This window comes from Bactrocera neohumeralis, chromosome 3, assembly GCF_024586455.1.
Source record: "Bactrocera neohumeralis isolate Rockhampton chromosome 3, APGP_CSIRO_Bneo_wtdbg2-racon-allhic-juicebox.fasta_v2, whole genome shotgun sequence".
Classification (NCBI taxonomy): Eukaryota; Metazoa; Arthropoda; class Insecta; order Diptera; family Tephritidae; genus Bactrocera; species Bactrocera neohumeralis.
Genome location: NC_065920.1, coordinates 74,351,136 through 74,378,353, shown reverse-complemented (window position 1 = coordinate 74,378,353; position 27,218 = coordinate 74,351,136). Strand labels below are relative to the sequence as shown.

General features: G+C 30.3%; 1 protein-coding gene across 2 annotated transcripts in view; it reads right to left on the bottom strand.

Moving 5' to 3' along the window:
* Positions 1 to 5,468: 5,468 nt before the first annotated feature.
* LOC126752164 (dual specificity tyrosine-phosphorylation-regulated kinase 2) overlaps positions 5,469 to 27,218 on the bottom strand; it is a 162,160-nt gene continuing 140,410 nt past the window's right edge. For both annotated transcript variants that reach the window (XM_050462764.1, XM_050462765.1), the window contains exons 8-10: positions 18,400 to 18,538; positions 16,594 to 16,765; positions 5,469 to 8,602 (exon numbers count right to left, since the gene is read on the bottom strand). In XM_050462764.1, coding sequence (XP_050318721.1) covers positions 7,488 to 8,602; positions 16,594 to 16,765; positions 18,400 to 18,538 — 1,426 coding nt within the window. In that variant the 3' untranslated portion in view covers positions 5,469 to 7,487. The remainder of the gene's footprint in view (positions 8,603 to 16,593; positions 16,766 to 18,399; positions 18,539 to 27,218) is intronic.

Sequence of the window (27,218 nt, the reverse complement as noted above, 5' to 3'; positions counted from 1 at the left end):
ATTAAACAATAGTTAAGTAATACGGTAATAAATAAGTAAGTAATAAGAACTATCTGCAAATGAAAAAAAAATATATATTTTTATGCAGAAATAGACAAAACTCTATTAAGATTTATTTTTGTTGTGAAAAGCGGAGATATTTCTCGACTGAAAATTGGATGTTAAGGTATGTCGGGAGATCAAAAGCGTTTCGTACAAATAGAATTAAACCTTTCCATTGCAAGAAAGGCGCCCCAAAGTATACTGGAGACTATGCCTTAACTTGGCGTATCACTTTTTACAGATTTCTCTCTCACAGAATCATAATATATAAAAAGATCTTGATTTTGAACGATCGGCTTGTATGACAGCCAAATGCTATAGTGATTGGATAGTAGGATATTGTAACATTCTTCTTCTTCTTTACTGGCGTAGACACCGCTTACGCGATTATTGTCGAGTTAACAACAGCGCGCCATTCGTTTCTTCTTTTCGTAAAGTGGCGCCAATTGGAGTTTCCAAGCGAAGCCAGGTCCTTCTCCACTTGGTCTTTCCAACGGAGTGGAAACATTACCATCAGGAGTAATCTAATGAAAACTTTGTGAAGACATCTTTTCAAATAAAAAAAGTGTTCTATACAAGGGCTACATTTTGTACTGGGTCCATTGGTGTTCAATGAAATTGAAGCTTGAACCCTGGGCAGGATGTAGGACCCCTTTTTCACGTTGTACGCAGAATGCTTCTGATCGTTTTCCTAAGCAAAGCACTGACAACCATTTATGTAAATTGAGTTTAGCCAAATTACTATTTAATATTGGCTAGTAATGCATTCTTTATATAATTTCTTCAATGAAAACAAGGTTGCCGACGCAATTTGCTCCCTCTGCACAGCTTTTGCTTCCATTGCACCGCACATCAGAAAAATCAGCATCCACCATGCTTGTCAATATGATTTGAATTTTTATCTTTTAGCGCTTAGTTCACCTTATGACAAACAGAGCATCGACCATCAGATCCAAATAAATTAAAATTGAAATCATCTCTGAAAATACATAACCCAAAAATTTGAGTTTGGGGAACAACAAAAAATCACACGGAGCCAAATATGGTGAATACGGTGGTTGATCGATGGTATTCATTGCGTTTTTGACCTTAAATTTGGTCAGAAAAGTCACTTCTGTTCCCACGACACTTAGGTCTACGTAATCGGAATGGACCCGGATTTTTTATCCGGTCAAAGGCTGTAAACTCAGCAGAATTCTGTCGATACAACAACAACTGAAAGGTCTCTTCAAAGTCCAATCATCTCTCTTTGCATGCTTTTTTGGGTTATATCATATACATATAGAAATAGGCTTTTATGGTCTCCGACGTTTTCTTCTGGGTATTAAAAATGCGGTTCGAACTTAATATGAGGCTTATAACCGCGTAAGCGGTGTCTACCTTAATAAAGATGATATATGAGGCTTAAAAATTATATGTTGCCTCGAAGAAATTATTTTAAATTTATTTTCATTTTCGATGGAACTCTCGGAGTATTGGAAAGTTAACAGACACGCTTACAAATCTGTTATTGGCCTCTTATAAATAACATTAAATTCAATCTCTCTGTATTTTGTTGTACTAGTTTCTACTATAATAATTACTATTTGTATTTATACATTTTTGTAATACTTTTTAGTTTGTGTTAAAAGTGCTACTTATTGTAATTTGAAATATATATTCAAACAAATTCATATACATATGTGCATAAAATTAAAATTTCTTAATTTTAGTAAATATTTTTTATTATTCTTTAATATTATTTGTATTTTTATATTATATTAAGTATTTTTTATTTAATTATATTATTGTTTGCGTTTCTTGTTATATTCTATTTTATTTTATTTTGTATTTCTTTTTTTTATAAATACAGTGGCCTTGACGCAATATTTTGTTATCATGATATATTTCTTACCTACGTCATCAATATTTTCATATCTTATATCAATTATTTTGCGAGTTTCATGTACTTTTTATTTACTTATACCAATTCTTTCGTTTTTAAGTATGCATTTTTGTAATACTTAGCATAATTTGCTATTTTGATACTATATTTTGTCCTCATATTTCATTCTCTTTCGCATATCTATTAACTATATATCTATCTGGTGGTTATGTTCACATAATTATTATGTCTTCCTAAGTTGTAGTAAGAAACTCTCTGATTGTTTAAAAAAATCTAGACGCCGTACGGTAACTTTATATCTATTAGCTGAGAACGTAGGTCATGGCATACATTCTCTGCTATTACAATCATACTTGCATATACATATATGTATTGAACTTTATTTCATACAAAAGTCAATATATTTGTATGTAATTGTTTATTAAATTACACTTTATACATTTCATAATTTTTTTTCTGCTTCTAAAAAATATTTTATAAGGGTCTAAAATTGTATTTAGACTTTGTAGAGTTGTAGTGTAGAAAAACTAAAACAGTGTACATTAAAAGAAAAATATGTTTAAGCTCCAAACTATTGTAAAAGCTCTGGAAAATACCATAATGGCGCCTCTTAAAGCGTTCGATGCCTAAAAAAACTGTGTTTAAACCAAAAAATCGTTCGCGTTTTCGGGGTCTTGAAAATGATTTTACAATTTTTACCCATATGAAGCAAAAAGACAATATTTTCTAAAGTGCTATTTATATATGTCCCAAAAAATGCCCTTAATTACAGTACATACTGTGAATAATATATGCCTTGAAAAATGCCCGAAAACAGAGTTCCAGTTATTATTAATACTAATAAATTTCTGACTTCCGCGTGCATTTTGAATTATTTTACGCCTAAAGGTAGGCAATAATTTTAAACTCGTTTTGACATTTAATGCCTATTCAAAGAATGGTTATCTTCTGCAGCCTGAAAGTATGCTATATAAATTAAATATCTTTATTAAACCTATAATTGCCAAGTGTTAAAAAAATAACTGAATGAGGCAAGGGAAAGAATTCACTTTTTCAAACAAAAAACAAAAAGAGTTTTTCTAAAAATATATTAATATGATATTTTATTTGCAACAAAAAATTACTTATAAAAAAATTGAAAAAAAAGTCTGAGTAAACAAAAATAAAATTTATTTAAAATAAAATTTTATAATATGTAAAATAAATACTAAAAAAATTATTAATAATAATTAAAAAAATATATAAATTTATATTTATAAATATAAATATTTGTTTACAATAAAAAAATCAATATAAGAAATTTATAAAAAATATTTATTATTTTATTGTAATTATTATAAATAATTTTTAAATATTATTTTTAACAATTTTTTTTCAATTTGTTTTTAAATAATTTTTGCTTTTTGTTAATTTTAATTTTTTTATAATTCGATTTTTTCATAATAAAAAAAAATTATTTTAAAAAATTGTAAAAAATTATTCATAATTTTTTTGCTAATTGAGCCTTTCTGGTTTTAAAATTTGAGAAATTTATGAACAACGCCACATAGCGTCTTCAGCACTCATCATACACATACATATATCACACCTATACTACCTGCCAAAACTATCTGAATCAAGAGCGAAACAATCACTACCATAAAATAATTAAATAATTAACCAAAACCTAACCAAATGAAAACGCAATTGTGTATATTTATTTATTATTATTATTTTTTTAATATTTTAATAAATTCATTCGATAATGTTTATTGTGTAAATTGAATAATTAATTTGTTCGCATACATATTCACACGCACGTATACAATGCACGTGTATGCAGTAGTAGTTATATTCACATGTGCCTATGTATGTGTGTATCTACATACATATATAAGTCATATATATTACATTACACTGACGCAAGTCTGAATATATGCTTAAAACTAATTTACATATTTGCTGTTGTAAACATAATTCACAAAATCATTCTTCATATATGTATGTATGTATATTTGCTTAACACTATTTGATGCAGTTGTATTTATGTTTATTTTCCATTAGCTAAAGTTGATAAATTCGAACACGTCGTGACATATTTAAAATTACATAAATATTGTTGGCGAAAATGCGCTAAATATTTTTTAACTAACGGTATATACTTGTAGAGTGAAAATGAAACAAATGTTTGCAAAATAGAGAGGAAAGCATGTGTTTAATGACGGGACGTCACAGAGGCGTGAAAAATATTGGCATGGTTGAGCAAAATGTGGCGCATTGGAGCAATATACACTGTGGTCATATAAACCTCTCAAAAATAATTTAGAAATATTTATATTCTGTTAAAATATTTATAAAAGAAAAATTTAGGAACAAAAATTTTTAAACATGATTTTACTAAGAACTTAAGTATGAAATATGAAAATTACTAAAAAAAAGTCATTCAAAAAATATTTTCAGTTAGAGCCGCATTAAAAGCTAGAAAGTATCAATTTAAAAAAAATTTTAAGCAGTATGGGAAAAATGTTTAATTCCATAAATGAAAATACAAAATAAAAAAATAATTAATTTAATTAAAACAATTGAATTAAAAAGAAAATTTTTTATTTTAATTAAATTTTAATTTAAAAAGTAATTTAACAAAAATTTTAAAAACTTGTGGTCAAAATATTAAAATTAATTTAAAAAACATCTTTTTTTAATTCAAATTTTTTCTCAACTGAAATTTTATTTTTTAAGCAAGTGTATTATTTTACACTAATATTTACCATTATTTTCTTAACCAAGAAACTTTATTCAGCGAAATGAATGAATTTAATTTTAAAAAAAATTTATATATGCTACAACTGTCCTATAGGAACAAAAAATTTTAAATATTATTTTTTATGAGTGCTAAAACCTCAAAAGAAAATTATTACTATTTAAAAAATTGCTAAAAAAATGATAAATTTAGTTAGAACAAAGCTAAGCGCTAGAAAGTATGAATTAAAAAATTGTTAAATATAATGGCATGGAGAATTAAATTTCAATAATGCAAAAAAAATTTATTTAATTTAAAATTTTTTAGCGAAATTAACTAATTGATAAAATTTAAAAAAATTAGTTAAATAAAGTTATTTAAATTTATAAAAAATTAAACTATTTAATTTGAAAAAAAATTAAAATTTAAAATTAAAAAAAAGTAATTAATTAATTTAAAAAAAAAAAATTATTCAGGGAAAAAAATTATTATTTTTTATTATTTTTTATGAAAAATAAAAAAAACTAATTTATTTAAAAAATTATTTAAAAAAAATGTTTTTAATTAGAGCAGAGCTAAAAGCTAGAAAGTATGAATGAATGAAATTCAATCAATAAAATTAAACAGAATAATTAATATAATTAAAAAAATTAATTAAATGAAATTCAATCAACAAAATTAAACAGAATAATTAATATAATTAAAAAAATTAATTTAATTTAAAAAAATTATTTTAATTAAGTGTTTTTTTGCGAAATCAATTAATTTCATTAAAAAAATTATAATTTTGAGGAAATAAAAAAATTAGCTTTTAAGCGAAAATATTTTTTTTACAACCAAAATTTATTTTTCAAGTAATTAAAATTTTATTACACTGAAATTTAGCATTGTTTTCTAAGCCAAAAAAATTTATTTATGCCTAAAAGTATTTTTATAAACAGGAAATGTATTTTTTCAGCAGTGTTTGTTGTTCTTTCTTACAAAATATGCCAACGCCTTATTGGATATGCTTCTAGAATAGTTTGTGATGCATGCTAAGATATTTATTTAAGTTTATATTTGCTTTATTACTACTTTTATCGTATGCTTGACGCATTTATGTGACAGCATATGTGTATTTAGTGGTATGTCATTGTATTTATTTACATATAATCAAAGGCAGTTTATGTAAAAATTTACTAAAAGCAGTGAAACTAAAAATATGGAAGATTTTAGTTTTATGCCAAGACTTTTATTAATTTTTTTCTATATGATTCTTAATTAAATATTCACCCAAAACACTGCGTTAACATTTGCTTCATGAAGTTGCATTAAAATTATTACTAAAAACCCTTTGACTTATATACAATTACTTTGCGGCAACGCCATGTTGCATGTGGCAAACGCAAATCTCTACTCTCATACAGTTATTTGTTGTTTTTTTTTGTTGTTTTTTAGCATATATTTTTGCTTGAATGCTTCTTTACATATTTTATGTATTTTTAGTAAAATGTTTTTATTTCATTGTTTTTACTAATTCACAAAAACTCTTATATGTTGTTGTAATTTTTTTTGTTAATAATATGTTTACGTACTAAAATTTGTTGTCACATTTTTATAGACTTAAAATTACTGTTTTAATTTTTTTGTTAAAATTTCTTAATTCCACACTTTTTTTAATAATTTTTTTTATTAATAATTAATGTTATATTTTTTTGTTTCTATACTGAGATATTTTTTATTTTGTTTTATTTCATTTTTCGTTTATATTTCATTGTAACTCACTTGCTAACTACTATGGTTTACTATATTCGCAACTTACAACAACTACATACACTAATAATAATTATTATACATACATAGATGTAATTAAGATTCCTTCCAATACACTCATACAAATACAAACATACATAACTTCAAATTATATAGCTAAAGTGTGCACGTACAATTTTTTATTGTAAAAACGTTCGTCAAATAGACGAGAGCAGGGAGCAGGGAAAGTTGTTCGAAAAATTATTTTTTTCGAATTTTAATTTCTTTTTTTAATTTTTTTAATACATAATTTAATTTTGTTCGAATATTAATTTTTTTCGTATATAATTTAATTTTTTCAACATTTTTTTTTAAATTTTTTTCGTAGATAATTTTTTAATTTGAAAAAAGGACACTAATTTTGAATATTTTTTTCAAAATTTTTATTAATCTGAAATAATGTAATTTTTTATAATTTTTGTATATTACAATAAAAAAATTAAACAAAGGAAAGAAATAAAAAAATTTCCATTTAAATTTTAAATCATAACTGTTGAAAACAAATTAATGCTCAGAAATAATTTTTTTTAATTTTTATAAGATCAATTTTCTCAATTTTATTTTTTAATAAATAAAATTCTAATTTACTGAATTTTTTTTTTGCTTCGAACTTCTTTCCTAGCGCCCCGTCACGCCTATCTAATAGTCAACGTATATTTAAGTCTGGCAATATGCACACAAGTCATAATTATTTTACGCAAAATTCAGTTTGGAAATTATATTATATTATATATTTGTGTGTGTTCATAATGAGGCATATGCAGCGCTGAGCCTGACAAAAACCATTTGCCCGGGCGTATGAGCAACCTACAAAGGCATACAAAGTACAGCGCGCACACAAACACTCACACACACACACACACAAAACTACTAGTCATAATTATTGTATTTCTTAACTCCTTTTCGAGCACTGCATGTCCACCGCATACGCGCCCCCCGCCAAGCACTTGCCGCCGATGGCGCCGCTTACTTCCACTTCTAGCTCCAAAAATCCACCATATTGACTAGTTTGCATTTTTTGAGCTCAAGTTTTGTGGGTCGCGCGCGAAGTCAAGCACGTCCGAAGATCGCCGACACGTCGCCCGTCGACTGTGAGTGTGACATGTTGCTGTTGGCGCCACCACCGCTGCCGCCGCCAACGGCGTTGTGAGCGTTACCATGACCGTTGCCATGATGCGACGACACATTGCCCAGCGTTGTGCTCTGATGCATGAGATGGCTATGACTGCCGCCGCCGCCGCCACTGCCACTGCCAGCGCCCAAACCCAAGCCATACTTGCTGGAGCTGGTGGCTATGGTGCCGCTTGTGATGAGATGCTTGCGCGCTGCTGTGCCGCTATGCGTCAGTCCACCGGCGCCGTAGATGCTGCGATGCAAGGCATATTGCGGCACCGAGTCCAAATCGGACACCGACGAGGTGATCTTCGAGCGCACGGCCACCTTTTGCATGTTGCTATACTTGTCGCTGGCGCTGAGCTTGATGTCGGGCAGATGACCAGAGGAGCTAGCGTGGTGCGCATGCTGTGTGAGTGCGCTGCTGCGCGATTGTGTCGTCGTAGTCGCTTTGCTCGTTGTCGTGGTGATGGCCGCATTGCTGACCGCTGTGGTGCTGGTGATGGATGCCACCACGGCGCCGCCGTTGCCACTACCACTGCCGCCGCCACCGCCACCACCACTGTTGGCGGTAGTCGTGTTGCTGGCTGTGGCATTTGAGGGTGGCGAGACTTCGGTGAAACTGTAGCAGGATGATTTTTGTGATGAGCTATTATTGAGACCGCCTGTGGATGAAGAGTTTGTCATGCGACAGCTGCGATGACGACTGGCGGCGGTAGGTTGCAGGAATTCGTGGTGTGCCGCTTCTTCGGGTGTCATGCGCTCCGCGGGATCCCATTCGAGACAACGTTGCAGGAAATTGATGAAATTACGATCTTGGCAGTAGAGCATCTGTGAGATTGACTTGCCGCCGGGCAAACGTTTGCGTCCCTTGGAGTTGGTGGTGCAACGCGGTGCGCCGCGCGAATCGAAGAACAAACGGCGTCGGGTGGCGTTGGCGATGAGTTCTTTCGGCGGCAGACCGAGCACTTCCATGATGCAAGCCAATTGCTCGACTTCATTCTCGCCGGGGAAGAGCGGGAAGCCGGTATAGAGCTCGGCAAGGATGCAGCCTGCAAGGAAATTTGGATAAAGAAAAGTGTTTAGTGACGAATGTATTGAAAATTATATTTTTTTTTTAAACTTGAGCATTTATAGAGGAAAAAATTTGATTTTTTCATAAAATTAAAAAATAGTTAGTATTTTCGAATTAAAAATAATTAAATTTGAATAAATTTGTTATCGAATTTTTTTTAAATTTTAAATATTTCTTAAAGCTAAAAAATCATTATTATTTTCGGATTAAACATTTTTTTTTTAATTTTCAAAAAATTAATTTTTTTTTTTAATTTTCGAAAAATTAAATTTATAAAAAATTTAAAAAAATTTCGTTACAAAAATTTAATTTTATGAAAATTAAAAAAGTTTTTTTTTGGTTTTCTGGATTTTAGAAGCACAAAACTTTTTGAAACGAAAACAAAAAAATTTATAAAAATAACAAAAAATTTTAAATTTAAAAAAGTAACTAAGTTAATATATGTCTTCATTTATGCATACATTTAACAAAAATCCTTTTACTCGAAATTAAAAAAAATTATTTGTTTGTAAAAAATTAATTTTATTGAATTAAAACAAAAAAAAAATAATTCATTTGTGAAAAATATTTTTTTTTTTAATTTTCAACAATTTTTTTTTTTAAATTTTCAACAAATTAAATTTTTTAGTTTTCTGGATTTTAGAAGCACAACATTTTTTGACACTAAAAAAAACATTATAAAAATAAAAAAAAATTAATTATAATAAATAACAAAACTATTTTAAAAAAATTTCTTACACTAAAAATTAAAAAAATTAATTTATTTGTGAAGAATAAATATTTTTGAATTTTTGGATTTTGGGAACTCAAAATTTTTTGAAATTTTAACAAAAACTCAATAAAAGAAAACATTTAATAAAAAAATTAATTTTTATTCCCCAAATTAAGGCAAAAGTCCAAGTTTCAAGTTAAAATAAAATTAATTAATTGATAACAAATGTGAAATTGAGGAAAATAATTAAATTTTATAAAAAAATAATTAAATTATATTTAAAATTTTGAAACATAAATTATTATTTTTAAAATCTTTTTTGAATTTTTTATATATATTTTTTTTTTAATATAATTTTCTTCTGAGTTATTAAGTATAAATAATTTTACTATATTACAAAAAAAACAAATTCAAATAATTTAAAAAAATAAATAAAAAATATCATTATTATCATTTGAAAAGATGTTTTTATGCAAATTTTTTTCAACTTAATTTTTTTTATCTAAATTAAGACAAAAGTCCAAGTTTCAAGTTTTTAAAATTTTTTTACATTTTGCATTTATTCTCAACAAAATGGCTGTGCCACAACTTTTTCTGCATTTAAGTGTTCAATACCTGCACTTGACCAACACACTCTTCCTCTCTTTCCATTCTAAAACCTTTGCAATACCTTCTCTCCCTCTTTTGCTACACCGATGCCATTTGACCTTTTATAATTTGTCTTGTCATACAACGCTACGCTGAATTGGCCTGGTAAATAGCAAGGCAAACTTCTGCAGCTCGGTCTGAGCAGCCAACGAGTGGCCAAAATGCCCCTTACTCACAAATGGACGAGCAATGTAGCTGAATATTGCAGCTGCAATTATGCAAGCATGCCTTCATATATCAATATTTATTAGCTCTTGCTGCTCTAGTTGTATACGAGCCAAAGCAATCAATGCCGTAAAATACCGAAAGTGTGCTTAGCTGACCTTGACTTTGAATGTTTTGTTGATGCCACAAACTGGTCAATGCTGCCACAGCATTTGGTGCATTGTGAGATGTAATCAATCTTTTTGTCGATATGCGGCAGTGGGAAGGTAGTAAACATATATTGCGGTATATGGATAAGATTGTATGGAGGCAAGTTGACGGGGCGTATGAGCAACTTTCGTTTGCAGCTTAGCTACATATGAGGAAATTTTGTAGGCTACTTTGTGAAGGTGAATAGCTTTTTATTTGTATGATTTCGACCAGAAGTAAACTTTTGAATAATTCAATTTAAATTCGAATCTCATTTTTACTTAAAAAAAGTACTTCAACATCACTATCTTCAAATACATATATGTACCTCCTCTCAACCAGACTTATTGAGCCAATTTCGACGCATCTCAAATTCCAAATCCCTGCCAAATTATTGTCAGTTGCACTAACAATAGCAATAATCGGGTTTCACGTAAGTATTTGCGAATTTCATTGCCTGTGTGCGCATCTGAAATGATAACTGCAAGTCACACACACAATACCATATACACAAAATGGCGTCTCAGATGCTTTTGTGTCTGCTTAAGTAAGCGAGATGCCGTTACCGCTTGCTCTCCATCAAAATTTTGGCATGAAAAGTTTCGTATAGATATCCATTTTCGATTTTTTTGCAGAATTTACATTGTGTGCAGCAACAAAAACTTTTTGGCAACACCAACAGTTGTCTGCTGATGATTTCGGTTGGCATTGCCAATACCAAAATTCGTTTTCGTAGATACATACATATGCATATTACATAAGTAGCAATATTTATATCCAGCAGCGCTTAAAAGCTTTTAGTTTCTAATTTCAATTGTTCGTTTCGGGTATGAAAAAAGGTTTGTGCATACTTAAAGCTGGTCGTTGAAAATTCCTTTCAATTTGGCTAATGCAAAATATTTGTACTGAAACTTTGAAGGACATTCGGCAGCTATTTTTAGTAAAATGCGATGGCGACCTTATGATTTGAATTGAGTCATTAACAAATAGGTCGAAAAAATAAAAGCATTATTTAATTTATTGAATTAAAGTCAAGAGTTTGGAGTTGTTAGCGCTTCTTCGTTTAACAAATTTTCACTTCTGAAGAATTACAAAAAAAAAAATAATCGTTGGTAAAGAACTTACATACTTTTTTCCTTATATGACAAGTGGTGCTATTAAAACTAGTTGGTAACTAGATTGTAAATAATTTGTAAAAGGCCTAGAATACTCTATATATTTAAATCATTATATACACACTTTTTTTATAAGTAATCGTCACTTGGTAACTGGTTCCAATATAACCAGTCCAAACTGTTAATAGTATTAATTAACTTTTTGTAAACTTTTGGCCACTTACTGCGCAAAACTCATTGCAGAAATGCTAACTTGCACACAGTGACATCTAGTTGAATTATTCTACGCGCTATATCGTTTTAGTAATGTTTTTTTATTACATTTGAAATAATGTGAAAAGTTTACAATAGTTTGAGTTTTTTCGAAACTCTTTTAACAAGTTTTCAATACCAAAAACAAAAATTTAAATTTTTTTGTCATGGAAACATATTTTTTCTCGTTTTATGACAAGTGGTCCAATTTTAACTAGTTCGTAACTAGTTTGCAAATATTTTTTATATTACCTATATTACTCTAAATATTTGAATTATTGAATATCATAATATACTTTTGGGTTAATTGATAACCCCGAATTATACTAATTGGTTCTAATACAACTTAGTAACTAGTTTGTAAAATTTTTGTAGCATGACTAATTACTCTAAATATTTGAATTCTTGGATTTATAATAATACTTTGAATATCATTCATCAACACTTAATAGCCTGTTGTAATATAACAAGTCCAGGGTGTAAACCACTTTCTGTAATATTCCTTACCTAAAAAACACATCTCAGAGCACACACCTACAACTGATTAAGCTTCTTTTTATGCTACATCCAGTGTTATATCACCCTTATAGAACTTTTCCGAATAAATGAGTGTAAGTAGGGGCTCCTTTGAAATAATTTAACACCAGTAAAAAGAAACTACATAAATTTAATAAGAAATCCTACACATTATACCATTGCAACAAACTCCAAACGGCGAAACTTTCTAAGCAAATATTTTAATCAACGTCACTAACTTGATTTTGCTATTTCCGCTTTGCACCGTTTGCCCTCAAGTTGCGTGAGAAACCATAAAATCAGTGTTTACTTTCATTGATTTCACTTTAAACATAGTTTTCGCTTCCCACAAGCGCTCCCAAGCAACTTTTCATACACATTCAAGAAAGTAAGCATAGAAAAAATTAGCGAGGCACCTTGCGGTACACACACACACACATGCACAGGAGCAATCACTTATCTATAAGACCGCTTGCGAGGTGAGCTTTGCAAGTGCTATATGAAAATTGAACGGATACGCTTTGAAAAACGCCTTCTTTGCGCTTTGAGCGCATTCACGCCGCATTGTTTCACATACAAACACAGACACTCCGATACACACATACATACACACGTCTATGGTCTTTCAACCGAATGGGTATTAATGGCAAACGGAAAGCACGCGGAAGGCATGTGTCTATGGTAGGAAGCCGCGGAAGGAAGTAATGAAGGCTAGCTAGAGGAAGGGTTGCAGGAAATTGTGTTTGCATTACCGTTATAGTAGTTATTTAAACACCTTGACTTTAAAGGCATACCGTAAACGCTTTAAACGCGGCCATAAATGTTTGCTTCGATTATTGAAAGTGTTTGTGCTTAATTTATTTCTGCCACTTGTTGCGTTTGATTTTTATCAGCTCACAAACAACTCCTCCTTATCTTTATACACTATACAATATTCTTGATTTGCAACGTGCTGGCCAGGAATTTCTAATTGTTAAAGTGCGTGTTGGCGTCAATTGAAAGTAAAATAAATTGAAAAGCTATGCCAGGTGGAAATGTAAAGTTGTAAGTGTGTAAGAAAGTGGAAGAGATGACATGCCTGTAGCTTCAAATATATTTTTATATGTATGAAAACTTCATATGTATACCTTAAGACATTAAGTTAAAGGAGTAGGACAGTTTATTTTTTTCTAGAGGAAAGTGATTCAGCGGCTTTTGTCTGATTTTTTGATGTTGAAGTGGCCACAACAGCTACCAAATACTTAACAAATAGACACACAAACTTTTACAAATATATATAAAATTGTCTTAATTGGACCAGAAAAATCTTTAATCAATAGGGAGTTTTGTCAAAAGTCACAAATCATTTATGTATACATAAAATTGTGACTTGATTGATCAATTTAAAAAAGAGGTCGAAACAAGAAGAGTAGACAGACTTGACTTAAATACTTCTTTCGAAATATTTTTAATTAACTTTTTAATTAAAGTCCGCATGAAAAAATAATTATATATCATTTTTTATAAATGACTTTTACATAATTTTATCTCGTTTCAACTCAAGTGGTCCAGTTGTAACTAGTTGGTAACTAGTTTGTAAAATACTGTAGACAAAAAAACTAAAATTAAAAGATTTTTGAGTAGTTTTCCATCCCAGAAATGAACATTAAAAGTGTCTGCTATTACATTTTGAATACATATTTGTCATCAATTTCGCATTTAGCTTAATCATTTTTGCCTTCTCTCACATTCATACATTCATAAAAACGCTCATTTCAACCATCAAATTGATATACTTCCATTATTTATAAGCTAAAACTTTCAATTATCTTTCAATTTACCACCCAAATTCAATAACGCGGAAACTTTCTCCGTATAGTTAAAATTTTAATTAATTTGTCAGCGACGATGTATTGCTTTGCAGTCGCCTGCCAAACCACTGATCACACAAAATTCCAAGTTTCGCAGATTTAACGGTAGTGTTGTTGTATTGAACGTTAGTAGTATAATGCAAACTCTCCTCAAACTGCTTTTCTTTTCTGTTTTGCTACCCGTATTAACTGCTCATATCTTTTCAACTCTCTATTCTAACTACTCTGCTCGGCTCTCTCTACTCCCCCAATAAATATGTTTTAATTTCGGGTGACACCCTCATTATCCTCTACACCTTAATTTACAGCAATTTATCCGGTTTTCTGTTTAGTTGCTGTTGTGTTATAAGCTCGAAGCTTTGCTTGCAGCCTCTATTTTGTTTCATTGCTGTTGCTTTTGTCAATGGCGTCCTTACAAATTGTTTGTCAGCCACTGTAATTTATCACTTTGCGGTCAAAATGAGGTGAAACTCACGTCTTCTAGTTTGAAAGGACATTTTGCGTTCCGCTGTCGAGATTAGCATCAGTTTGTATTATAAATGAAATTATGCCTTTGTCTGTGTATGTATTTTCAATAGTTTATGTGTGTGTTAGATGAATTGAGTTGGCAGATTGACCTCGTCGTGGTTAAAGAGATGATATATTGAACTCAGATAAGCGCAAGGACAAGTGGTGCAGATTGTTTATATATATTTTTGGAGCTTAATTTTTCGAAGTTAAGGGTAATTTAGTCTTTTTTTTTGTAAAAAATTAAAAAAGATGCTTAAAATAGATTTATGTTAGAAAAATATCAAAACATTTTGTTCTAGCTTTTTTCGTAGTATTGAAAAACAATTTTATTTCAGACTAGTTACAAACTAGTTCATGCACAACTAGTTATCTTTAGACGTCGTTAAACTATGTACGCAGAGTGTTACACCAAATCAAAAAGTACTTTCCGTCTACTAGTGGCACACAACTTTTTCTCGTACTAGTTGAAAAATCATTATATCCTGAGTAGTTTCACACTAGTTCTTTCCAAACTATTCAATAACTTTATGCAAACTATAAGTTCCCGAAACTTAACAAATTGTACTATTCATCCACCGCTAAAAAACACACTTTACGTGAAACTACTTCTTTTCGGAGCAGTCGTAAACTAGTTTTTGGGGAACTAGTTTTTTCGGAGTACTTATACACAGATATCGTTAAACTATGTAAGGTTTGGTCAAATAGTGACCACAAATTATTCTAGTATCAAGTGAAAAATCATAATTTTCGGTATAGTTTCAAACTAGCCTATTACAAACTAGTAATAAAAAATATTAACAAAATGTACTCTCGCTCAACTTGTGATGAAATTCTTTAAGAAGTAGTCCCAAACTAGTTTTTTTTTCGATCTAGTTACAAACTAGTCCTTTCACACTAGTTAAAATCGCCTTAAAGTTTTCATTAAAAGTAAACTTTGAAGCGTAAGAAATAATTTATTTTTTCTCATTAGTATGCCGAGGCATCCAGAGGTGTTCAAAGCAATAGTTTTAACCCATTAGCGTTTGTCTATAGCTGCATTTGTATTTTCTCTAAAACAATTTTTCCTTTTACATACATAATTTATTACTGCAATATCAACCATATCAAGGTAAAATATAAATCTTTTCGCGCGCCTGTCAACACCAGTGTGAAAAAATATTTTTTTTTGTCTAAAAATGTACAAAGTGTACGCAGAGCCATGCCAAATGCAAAATTCTCATGCATGAGCACCTTTCGCTGTGCAAGAGTTTGTATTTATTTATTTTTGAGACACACTTGCGCATGTGTGTGTGTCTGTAGTGGGGGATGCACTTATCCTTGCATCCATTGAATGCACTTAGAGGTGTGCGTGCGTGTGAGTACTTTAAGTGCATAATGGCAGCGGTACACAAATATATATATATATATACTATATATATGTATATGTAATAAAAATTGTATACACATATACATATGTATATAGCATATAACCCTCCACTTGCTTCTTGCAACACCTTTGATTTGATATGCATTCAGGTCGGTTTCTCATTTCCCAATATGCAACTGCTCGCTGCAACTGTATTTATGTATATTAAAAACATTTTTTTTTTGCGCTCACCCACATAAATGCCATTAGCGAAAGTGGAAAATGTGCATATGCATATTATTTTAACACGTTTCTGTGTCAACATTTCACTAACAGATTTGAAGGTGGAGAGAAATGAGTTGATGTAGGTTAAAAATTCAAATTCAGAAAAAAATAAATAAATAACCTCACTTTCTGACTGTAAATTCGAGAAAAGCAAATTTTAGCAAGGATATGCTTATTTTATTGAATATCTTAGAATTTTATTAGAATTTTTTTTATAAAATAAATTTCTAAAATTTTCTACTAAATATTATTGCAAAAATGTTTGGTTTCTTATCACTTTTCTTTTTTGAAAATATTCTTCATAAACCACCCAAAAAATTCTAATTTTCGCATTGAAAAAGGCATTTTCTAAACACCATAACTCTCTTAAGTATTACTCACCTAAGCTCCACATATCTATAGCGGTTCCATACTGCAATCCCAGTATCACTTCCGGTGAGCGATAAAATCGTGACTGTATGTATGTGTAAATTTTGCGACTCACATAGCAGGAGCTGCCAAAATCGATGACTTTTATTGAACTACTGCCGCGTTGTTTGAGCAGAATATTCTCCTAAGGGGAACAAATATTTGTAGAGATATGAAATATGTATGTATATATGTATTTAAATCAAAAACATATATAGAGACAAGATAAATGTATAAAATTCAGAAATATATATAGAGTTAAAAAAAATATATATAGAGATGAGAAAAGTATGTGGAGAGAAGAAAACTATATGTGCGCATAAAAGTATGCTTTACTCTTATGAAGTTAAGATCTGGCGGCTGCTAAAATAAGGCTAAGAACAGTGCGGACCAATGAGTCCGTTGCATTTTCTCAGCTCACAAGAATAAAAAATAAATATTTTCGAAAATTTAATTACAAATGCAACTCTGTGTTCTTATTGCCTCGCTGGGCTTATCTCATCACCTCACTATGTTCTTAGCCTAAGTGAACCATGGCTGAATCGCATAAGCTGAAAGTGGTATGAATTGAATCCTTGTGATTGTATAAATGATTTTTTATTATGTAAAGTTTTTTTTAATAATTTATTTTATTATTATACTCTCGCAACAATGTTGCTAACGAGAGTATTATAGTTTTGTTCACATAACGGTTGTTTGTAAGTCCTAAAACTAAAAGAGTCAGATATAGGGTTATATATACCAAAGTGATCAGGGCGACGAGAAGAGTCGAAATCCGGATGTCTGTCTGTCCGTCCGTCCGTCTGTCCGTCCGTCTGTCCGTCCGTGCAAGCTGTAACTTGAGTAAAAATTGAGATATCATGATGAAACTTGGTACACGTATTCCTTGGCTCCATAAGAAGGTTAAGTTCGAAGATGGGCAAAATCGGCCCACTGCCACGCCCACAAAATGGCGGAAACCGAAAACCTATAAAGTGTCATAACTAAGCCATAAATAAAGATATTAAAGTGAAATTTGGCACAAAGGATCGCATTAAGGAGGGACATATTCGGACGTAATTTTTTTGGAAAAGTGGGCGTGGCCCCGCCCCCTACTAAGTTTTTTGTATATATCTCGGAAACTATTATAGCTATGTCAACCAAACTCTACAGAGTCGTTTTCTTCAGGTATTTCCATGTACAGTTCAAAAATGGAAGAAATCGGATAATAACCACGCCCACCTCCCATACAAAGGTTATGTTCAAAATCACTAAAAGTGCGTTAACCGACTAACAAAAAACGTCAGAAACACTAAATTTTACGGAAGAAGTGGCAGAAGGAAGCTGCACCCAGGCTTTTTCTAAAAATTGAAAATGGGCGTGGCCTCGCCCACTTATGGACCAAAAACCATATCTCGGGAACTACTAGACCGATTTCAATGAAATTCGGTATGTGACATTTTCTTAACACCTTGATGACATGTACAAAATATGGGTGAAATCGGTTAAGAATCACGCCTTTTTTCAATATTACGCTATTTTGAATTCCATCTGATGCCTTCTCTGTATAATACGAGTATATACATTAGAAACGAATGATGATAGCGGAATCAAACTTTACACAAATACGGTATTTGAAAAATATGTAAATGACGTATAATGAAATCTCGATTATCACTTTATAAAGAGAGTATAAAATGTTTGACACCCGAACTTAGCCCTTCCTTACTTGTTTTTTTTATGAATTATTCTCTTCTTTAAAAATTATATAAACATTTTATAAAATATACTTATACTCACCGGTTTGAGATCACAGTGTATGATATTCTCTTTGTAGAGCAGACGCAAGCATTTGACAATCGAATTACAGAACCGTCTGATCAAACTCATGCTGAAACCATTGTAGTTATTCTTCTTGATTAATTCATAGAGATTGAGACTGTAACGAGAGCGAGACAGAAAGAGTAAAGAGATTTAATTTATGTGTATAAAATGAATATAAATTTGTATATTTTTTATTGTTTGAAAAAATATTTATAATTATAAAAAAATGCTTATTGATAACAAATAACTGATAGATATATGATTAATTATAAACTTAATTTTTTCTAATATTTTGGTTTTTTATTGATTTTAATTAATTTAATTAAGTTATATTATATATTATAGGGGCGATTGTCATATTACTAGTACAAAGTTCTATTCTTTAAATATTTTAAATTATTTTATATTAATTTTTAATTTCTTAAACTATATTCAATCATTCTTTAAATATTTTTGATTAATTTTTAATTACCTCAACTAAATTTAAGTATATATTTTTAGGGCATTTATAATATTTATAATAAATAATTTTGTTCTTGATATTTTAAATTATTTTTTTAATTTTTTCATTAATTTTTGACTCTATTAATTTAATACTACAAAGTCTGGTCATTGCAATAAGAATCCACTCAACCACATGAAAAACGAAATACATACGCATATATAAAAAAAATCTCAACTACCAAGCTTCACTCTTACTCTTTGCATATAACTCACATATTAACAAGCTTCTACCAACTACTCCCAAGTGCGAATTCCAATTTGCATCAGTACTCAATGCATATGAATCTTTATTGCACGAAAAGCAACCAAACACAAAGAGGAATAAGAAATCAACGATAGACAGCCTTACACTATGCAAATTTTTGTATGTGTGTATGCATGTGTTTGCGCCTATAAATGCAAAAACCACCAAGTATGCGGTGAAAGAGCTGAAATCGCTTCAAAGCACACACATATCAACTGAGAGTTGGATGCCGCGCTGTGGTCTGCATGGCGTATGCGTAACTTTGAGAGGCAGCAAAGGCATCATACTCTTTTTAAAGTAAATATGTACATGTGTGTGCGGTGGCGGAGCAGAGTGGCGGCAAATTGAATTAAAAACTAGTACATACCTACATACTCTGAAACATATCTCTAGTGTCGCACATATGTATATATATACGAGTATATTTGGATATAGAAGATGTATTTTTACTTCAAAGTGCGTAATTCAATGAAAGTCTGTAATACTTTTATAGGCGGAAAATTTAAATTGTAGCACAGCACTTGCATACTAGGGATTATTTTAGCCGCATAAATTTAGAGCTGTTGGGTTGCTGTGAGTATGAGTATTTTTTTATATACTTGAAAAAATGTTAATGCGTTCTTAGTAAAAAAAATGTTTACTGTTTCAAAAGTCCACTTCGATAACAAAAAAATATCGAGTTGACATTCCACCGTAATTATTAAAAGATTCAGCATTAATTCTATTGGAATTTAAAGGAAGAATTGAAAAATTATTTTCGAACTACAACTCGATAATTATGGTAAATTGGTCACACACTGGAATATCAACAAGAAAGTTTTAGAGTTTATTTCACTATCGATATGCTATAAATTTATCGATAAACGATTAATTATCGATGACTGATAAACTCATCGGTAAATGACAAATCATCAAATTTAATATGGAAAATTTTGCTCAAAGCCTGGAAGTTATTAATGAAAAATTATTTTTAAGACTTTCAATTATCGATAAATTTCGTATTAATCGATATTGAATATATAAACTAATTGTGAAACCTTCAATATCTTTCTGGGTTTTTGAGATACATTTGTATTACTTATCGATAAATTTCATATTAATCGATAATAAAATATTTAAGATAAAATCATCGTTTTGTGTTTATATTCATTATTCTTTGAAATTATCTTGGCGACTGGTTTGATAAACTGTTTTTACTTATCAATACTCGATAAATATTGATCAGCAGCTTGCTTTTATTATCGATACACAAAAAAATTATCGATATACTATTAATGATCGATAACTGATAAATGTTTCGATACATGAAAAAAGTCGATTTTTATTTCATAGGTATCTATACGGCATCTATTATCGATAAATTTCATATTAACCGATAATGTAATATGTATATAAATTATTACTGAGTTTATCGATTTTTATATTCACTAATGGCTGTGGCTGATGGAAGCTTAAACAACGTTTTTTTAGGCATGGAATATGTGTAGCTGTTACTACATGTGTATATATGTATGCAATATGTCTGTATGTATGTATTTGTCTGCAGATATTGCCCTGTAACAGTATGTATTCTCTGAAGAGCCCGCTTCCTTTATGTGTTGATTGAGTGCGCGAGACTGTAAAATTCGATAACGGAAACTCAATTTCAATTTTTCAGTGTTGTTGCATGCTAACACGAAGATGGATGATGGAATGAATGGGAAAATAAATTTGAAAAATTTGCAGAAAAAAATTATAAAATGGCAAAGAAATTTAAAGTGACTTTGAAATGACTTATTAAATGTAAAAATGAGCTAATAATAATTGCAAGCTTTTTTATAAACTATTTTAAAACATATTTATTATACTTTTGTTATCTTAAAATTTTTTCATCTCATTTAATATTGAATTCTACTAAATATACGATTTCAGTAAAATAGATTCATCTGCTCTCAACGTTTTGCTAAAAATAGTTCGCTGGTTCATCAAATTCGAGCATGTGCACATATGGAACCACAACTTTGCGGTGGCCATGTAAATAAAGTTGGCATTTCAATGCTTATCCATTGCTTTGGCTTTCGCCTTCAATTCATGCTAAGCCCTTTTTATTACTGTTGACGACTTTTTGTGGCAGCCATCAGCTGTCAACAGTCAGTTTTGCTTTAAGCTCTTTGAATGCTATTTGTTTTGCAGGGCTATTGAAATCTATACAGAGAAAACTTGACTGAATGCATAGAAGATATAAATAGGTGAGCACATGCCTGCACATACATAAATAAATGTATTATAGGTGGGTGCATTTGCAGAAAGTCTTCTAAATATGCGCGAGCTTTCATATTCTACAAAGGAAAGCTGCATTATAGAACTGTTTTTATCTTTCATTTACAGAGGTTTTAAAAGCAGAAGAAGAAGAATTTCTCGAATTCTTTCTTATTAAAAAAGCATGTGTGTAATAAAGATTTTAGTGATTTTTTTTCGATAATTTTTTGGTGAAATTTAGTAATTTTGGTATTAAAAAATAATACCACAAGATTTTGTCGGAGTTTCGAAAAAGATTTATTTTTGAAGTAAAGGAGACTTTAAAATAATGAAGAAATTATTATTGAAAAAAAAAAAAAAAAAAATCATAAAAAATTAATAAAAAAAAATTTTCGAAGTAAAATTCCAAAAATTTGGTTAAAAAAAATTATAAAAAATTTTATAAATTTTGTAATTTTTTTTTTCGAAGTTCTCTTAGTGAAAATTAATAATTTTAGTGTAAAAAATAATATCAAACATTTTTTTCGAATGAGCATTTTCTCCAATTTAATTTTAAATTTTTGTATCAAAAAATAATCAAATATTTCTTCCACATTCTCTCAGTAAAAATAATAAAATTTGGTATAAGAAAATTTCAAAAAAGGGTCCATGAAGTAATAAAAAAAACATAGTTTTTGTAGAAAATATTCGATATAGAAAATATGTTTTGTCAGCAGCAGTTGTTCAGAAATTGATTCCAATTCAGTGTGAGAACGAATGAAAGCAGTTTTTTTTTTGTATCTATATAATAGAATACCGCGTTTTTGTGTGAAGATATCTAAAACAACTAAATATTCTTCCAAGTTTATTATTTGTCTGTTATTTCGGCTTAACTCTTTTAAAATTTTTGTTTGGAAATATTACCAAAAATTAAATATATCTTTATGTTTATTATTATTTTGCCTCTTTAACTCAACTCCTTTGCATTTTCTATTAATTATAATCAGATAAAATTTTATAGCGCAAAAAGTTAATCATTAAACAGCAACCAAAAAGGAAATGCCATCGCCGAATTCAAGGCTAAGCATTCACTTTTCATGATTTCCGGCACTAAAATGTCGCTATTTGTCGGTGATAGGTATTTTTTTCATGCCCAAATTTGCAAGTGGAAAAGTACAAATTGCAAAAACAAGTATTTCGCAAACCTATCTGCAGAGCCATGCCACGATCAGCCCACACACCACCACAGCAGTCATATCAAAGTAACATAAAAGCTTACAACAACAACAGCGTACAATTTGTTGGCAGTCAAAATACAGATAAATTCATAAACACATATTAGTAGCTCGTTACCGATTGCATTGCATGTCAATATGCGATTTGCAGGCAACGACTACACACCTAACCTCACTAACTGGCAGCCGCTCACGCCCACACACATGCTTGTTTAGCGCGCTGTGGGAAAGCAAATATTGTCAATGCCGAGTACAATTGTTGTAGCGCTTTACCGTTTATTAACGTCGTTGTGCATACATATAATTTATTTTATCTGTTTTTATAACAGCAAAAGAAAAAAAACACATACAAAAATACAAAAGGCAAACTGTCAAATCGAATTAAAGCGTCTGCAAACAAATTCGCAAAGGAAAAACAAAATCAAAAAGTGAATAAGACCTTCGCCTTCATACCGCCTAAAAATTTCAAGTTCAGCTCGCTCTTTGGTACATTTTCGCCTACGCTTATGCAACAAATATCGAAATAATGCAGAAATAATTCCCAACGCTAAGCAGTCAATGACACAAAGCGAGTTGTGTGTGAGCAGAGGGGAATAACAAAGCAATGCGGCATAGAACAAAAATGGTTGTGATGAAAAGTAAACCTGACATTCGCATTACTTTGATGGCTTTACTATTGGTGCTATAGTTTTAGGCGCGCAACACTAAACAGCTGTTTGCAGAGCAGTGGCGGCGGTCGAGAGCGAAAGAGTAATGGAGCGCTGTACTAAAACTAAATGAGTTTTTATTTTTAACCTGGAGCGGTGAGATAAGCAAACAAATGCACCTTAAGAGATATGAATAAGTCAGCAAAACGGTAGGCGCTGCGCAGCTTTTATTATGATTGATGATAAGCTCTAATGGTGCACAAAATGGTAAAGAATAATAAAAAATGGAATGAAGTAGTTCAAAATATGAAGTGATAGCCAAAGAGGTTAAGAAATTCTTTGAATGTATTTACGTCAGATTTACTTATTATCGGTAAAATACAGTAAGTTCAAACAATAATTTGCAGTAATAATATGGCATGTGGGTGTTATTACCAATTATTTGTTTATTTTATTAATGTGCTTAAATTTTAGAATTTTTGGTCATGCGAAGTTGTCATTTTTATATTGAACTTGAACTTAAAATGCAAAAGAGAATAAACTTTGAGACAAAATTGTCTAAAATAAAAACGCGCGCATGTATGCTTCACTTTTTCACAAATGTGGCTTACCTTTTGGCGCCTGATTTTTTTCTTTAAAAGTATACTTTTAGGCGATATTTCCGTTTTAAGTGTAATTTCAGGCGAAATTTGTTTAAGCAAAATTATGCATACCTTTTGGCAACAGATTTCTATATTTTAAAATACATATGTGCGAAATTTTTCTACATTTTGGCAACATTTCAATTTTTAAGTATAATTTTAGGCGTTAATTTATAATACAAATAACAAAAAACTTAAGTTTGAATACACCGAAGTACGTGCCTTGACTTTGATCGGTCTGTATGGTAGCTTTATACTGTACTGCCCCAATCTGATTTCGCTCGGAGATTGCATTCCTGCATTAGGCATTTATCCGTGGATTTTGTTAAGATATCGCTTCAAACAAAGAAGATTTCCATACAAGGTTCTGATTTTGTTCGTTTGTATGGAAGCTTTATATCGTTTTTTTTTTATTTCTAAATATTTCCGACCAATTTGAATACAAATAAGAAATATTATAAATAAATATCTCATGCCATTGCCCATAAGAACTCAAATAAATACTTCAAGAAGCTTAAGAACGCCTACCGCTTGATTTTGGTGCTTCATTTTTAATTTCCTTCGTATTATCACTGGCGCGTAAAAAAGTGCCGGCTCTGCGGCGCCAAGCAATATGCCGCTGTCTGAAAGGGCCTATAATGCTTTGCATATTCTTTACCAAGCAACAAAGCTGCCTTCAAGCGGTAAATTATATGAAAATGCGTCAAAAAATTAAAGAAAGGCCGTAACAAATACCCTAGGCCCTACGCCATGCGGCTTTAATGTAATTTATGCATTAACCACGAAAATATTAAATATTAACAAATGGCTTACGTCATAAGCGCCTAAATGTATGCTACCCAAGCATTAAAAAATGCAATAAAAACCAATTAGAATATATGAATATGTACATATATATGCAAATAATATTGTTTTCCACTTTTCGGTGGGGAGATATTGATTTAATTTACCGTAATACAATTAAAGCGCAACACAATTAATGAAATGTAGTGAAATTAAAGGGTGCCTAGTGTAGGCATGCCACAGTAAAACAAGCGCTAGACGGTGGTTGTTAGCATGTAATCAAGTTTATATGCGCTTATGGTGGCTCGAAAGCGACCGCACACACAAACACACTTATGCACATTGTACTTTTTACTAACAATATTAATAGTTGCTGATGACATTAATAACAAGCCATGAAACTCATCACAAATTTCAACAGCGCACATTTCAACAAGTTTCAGCAGCGTATAAATTTAGTTAACAGCCTCAATGCACGCACTTGAAATTTGCATAGAAATGCGGCGATGAGTTTAATATAGTCAATTTCATTATAATTTCATAGCAGCAAACTTTCAGGTTGACTTTGTTTACACGATTTCAACAAGCTTTAGTATTTTTGAAATTTTCTTTTTATTATATACAACTAGTGCTTCTTTAGGTTTATTAAACTCTATTTTTGGTTTTAGGATGATGGGTGAGTTCGTTGTACGCATGAGCTTTAAAGGAAGGAGAAGAGGATTCTGTTATGGTGGATGAGAGTTTCAAATAATTTATGGCCTTGAAGGCTTCAAATTACCCAAACTACACAAAATAATAGCTAGCTATCGCCCCTAATTATGCGAGAGATACATGTTTGCTAATACAAAAGCAGTTAAGGTTGACATGGCGTATACACAACATTAAACAGCTGAGGACCTACATATGTATGTATGTATATAGTGAAAATGATTTGAATAAAGCAATGTAAGGTAAATAAAAAATAATAAATCTAAAATTAGAATTTTTATTTTTTTTGATATTTGTTTTCGCAATTTTTAAATTATTTTTATTTATTTTTTAATTTTTTTTTTTAATTTTGTTTTAATTTTTTTTTTTTTTTTTTTTTTTTTTTTGTTCAAAATTATAATTTTTATTTTTTTTATATCAAAATTATAATTTATATTTTTTTCAGTTTTTTCAGGTTTTTTTTTAATTTTATTAAATTTTTTTTTAATTTTGTTTATGTTTTCACGCTTTAGTTTTTTTAATTTTTCTGACAATTTTAGCAGAATTTTTCATTCTTGATTTTTAATTTTTTTTTAATAAATATTTAAATATTAGTAATTATTTTCTAATTTCAATTTCAAAAGTTTCTATTCAAAACTATTTTTTATTATTTTCAAATTTTAATATCTCTTGCACTTTATTGCTGTCTGTCATCTATTTACGAGGCGCATGTCACAACTAATTACAAGATATTTTGCATCCTTGGAATTTTTCGCACTTCCATTAGCAAAAAATGCAAACAAAAGCCTTTTCCATGAATTGCAATGAGCAATGGCAATGAAATGACAGAGAATTGTGGTTAATTATTTGCCATTTTGCTTGCTTGAAAGGCAGCAAGCCGAAGAATAAAGTTCAAGGTCATGCAGTTATAAGCTGCATACTGCAAATCATTTGATTTCCAACATTTGGCATTCTTACTAAAATAGAAATAGATATAAAGCAAAATAAAATATTTAAAATTCAGTTCCATGATGCAAAATTTCAATGGAATTGCTTAAGAATTCATTTAAAAAAACTATTAATCCGGTGCAAGTTTGGCAAACTCAAAAATAAAAAAATAAAAAATTATAAATAACAATTAAATTAAATTTCATGTTTGACTGATATTGCTTTAAACACGCTTTTAAAGTACGAAAATCTGAAATGACAAGTTTTCTTTACATTGATGAACTACTCTTTCTGTTTATGAGATAGATAGATGCACACGTTCTTTTGTCCCTACAAAAATGATTATTTGCTGAAATCGCCGATATCGGACAACTATAGCATATAGCTGCCACACAAACTGAAGGATCAAAATGAAGTTCTTGTATGAAAGACTTCTTTTTATTGCGGAAATTATCGCGCGAAGCAATGGTACAATTTTCGTAGAAATTGTTCAGATCGAACCACTATAGCGTATAGCTGTCATACAAACTGATTGGTCTAAATCCTGTCCTTGTATGAACATTTTTTTAATTGATGAGATATCTTAACGAAATCTGGTACGTATTATTTTCCAAGACAACGGTATTATATCTGAAGAAATTGTTCTGATCCGACTACTATAGCGCATAGTTGCTATACAAACTGTCAAATCAAAATAAAATTCTTGTATGGAAATTTTTCCATTTGTCAGAGAAATTATATGTAGCTTCAGTGCAACGGAAGTTAACATTTTGTCTCATTTTCGAATAAATTTGCTGCAAAGTGCTTTAAAATCACTAAACTGCAAGGAATCAGGCTTTAAGGCGTCACTCACGTAGCTGCCATATACAAGTATGGAGTGGCAACCTTA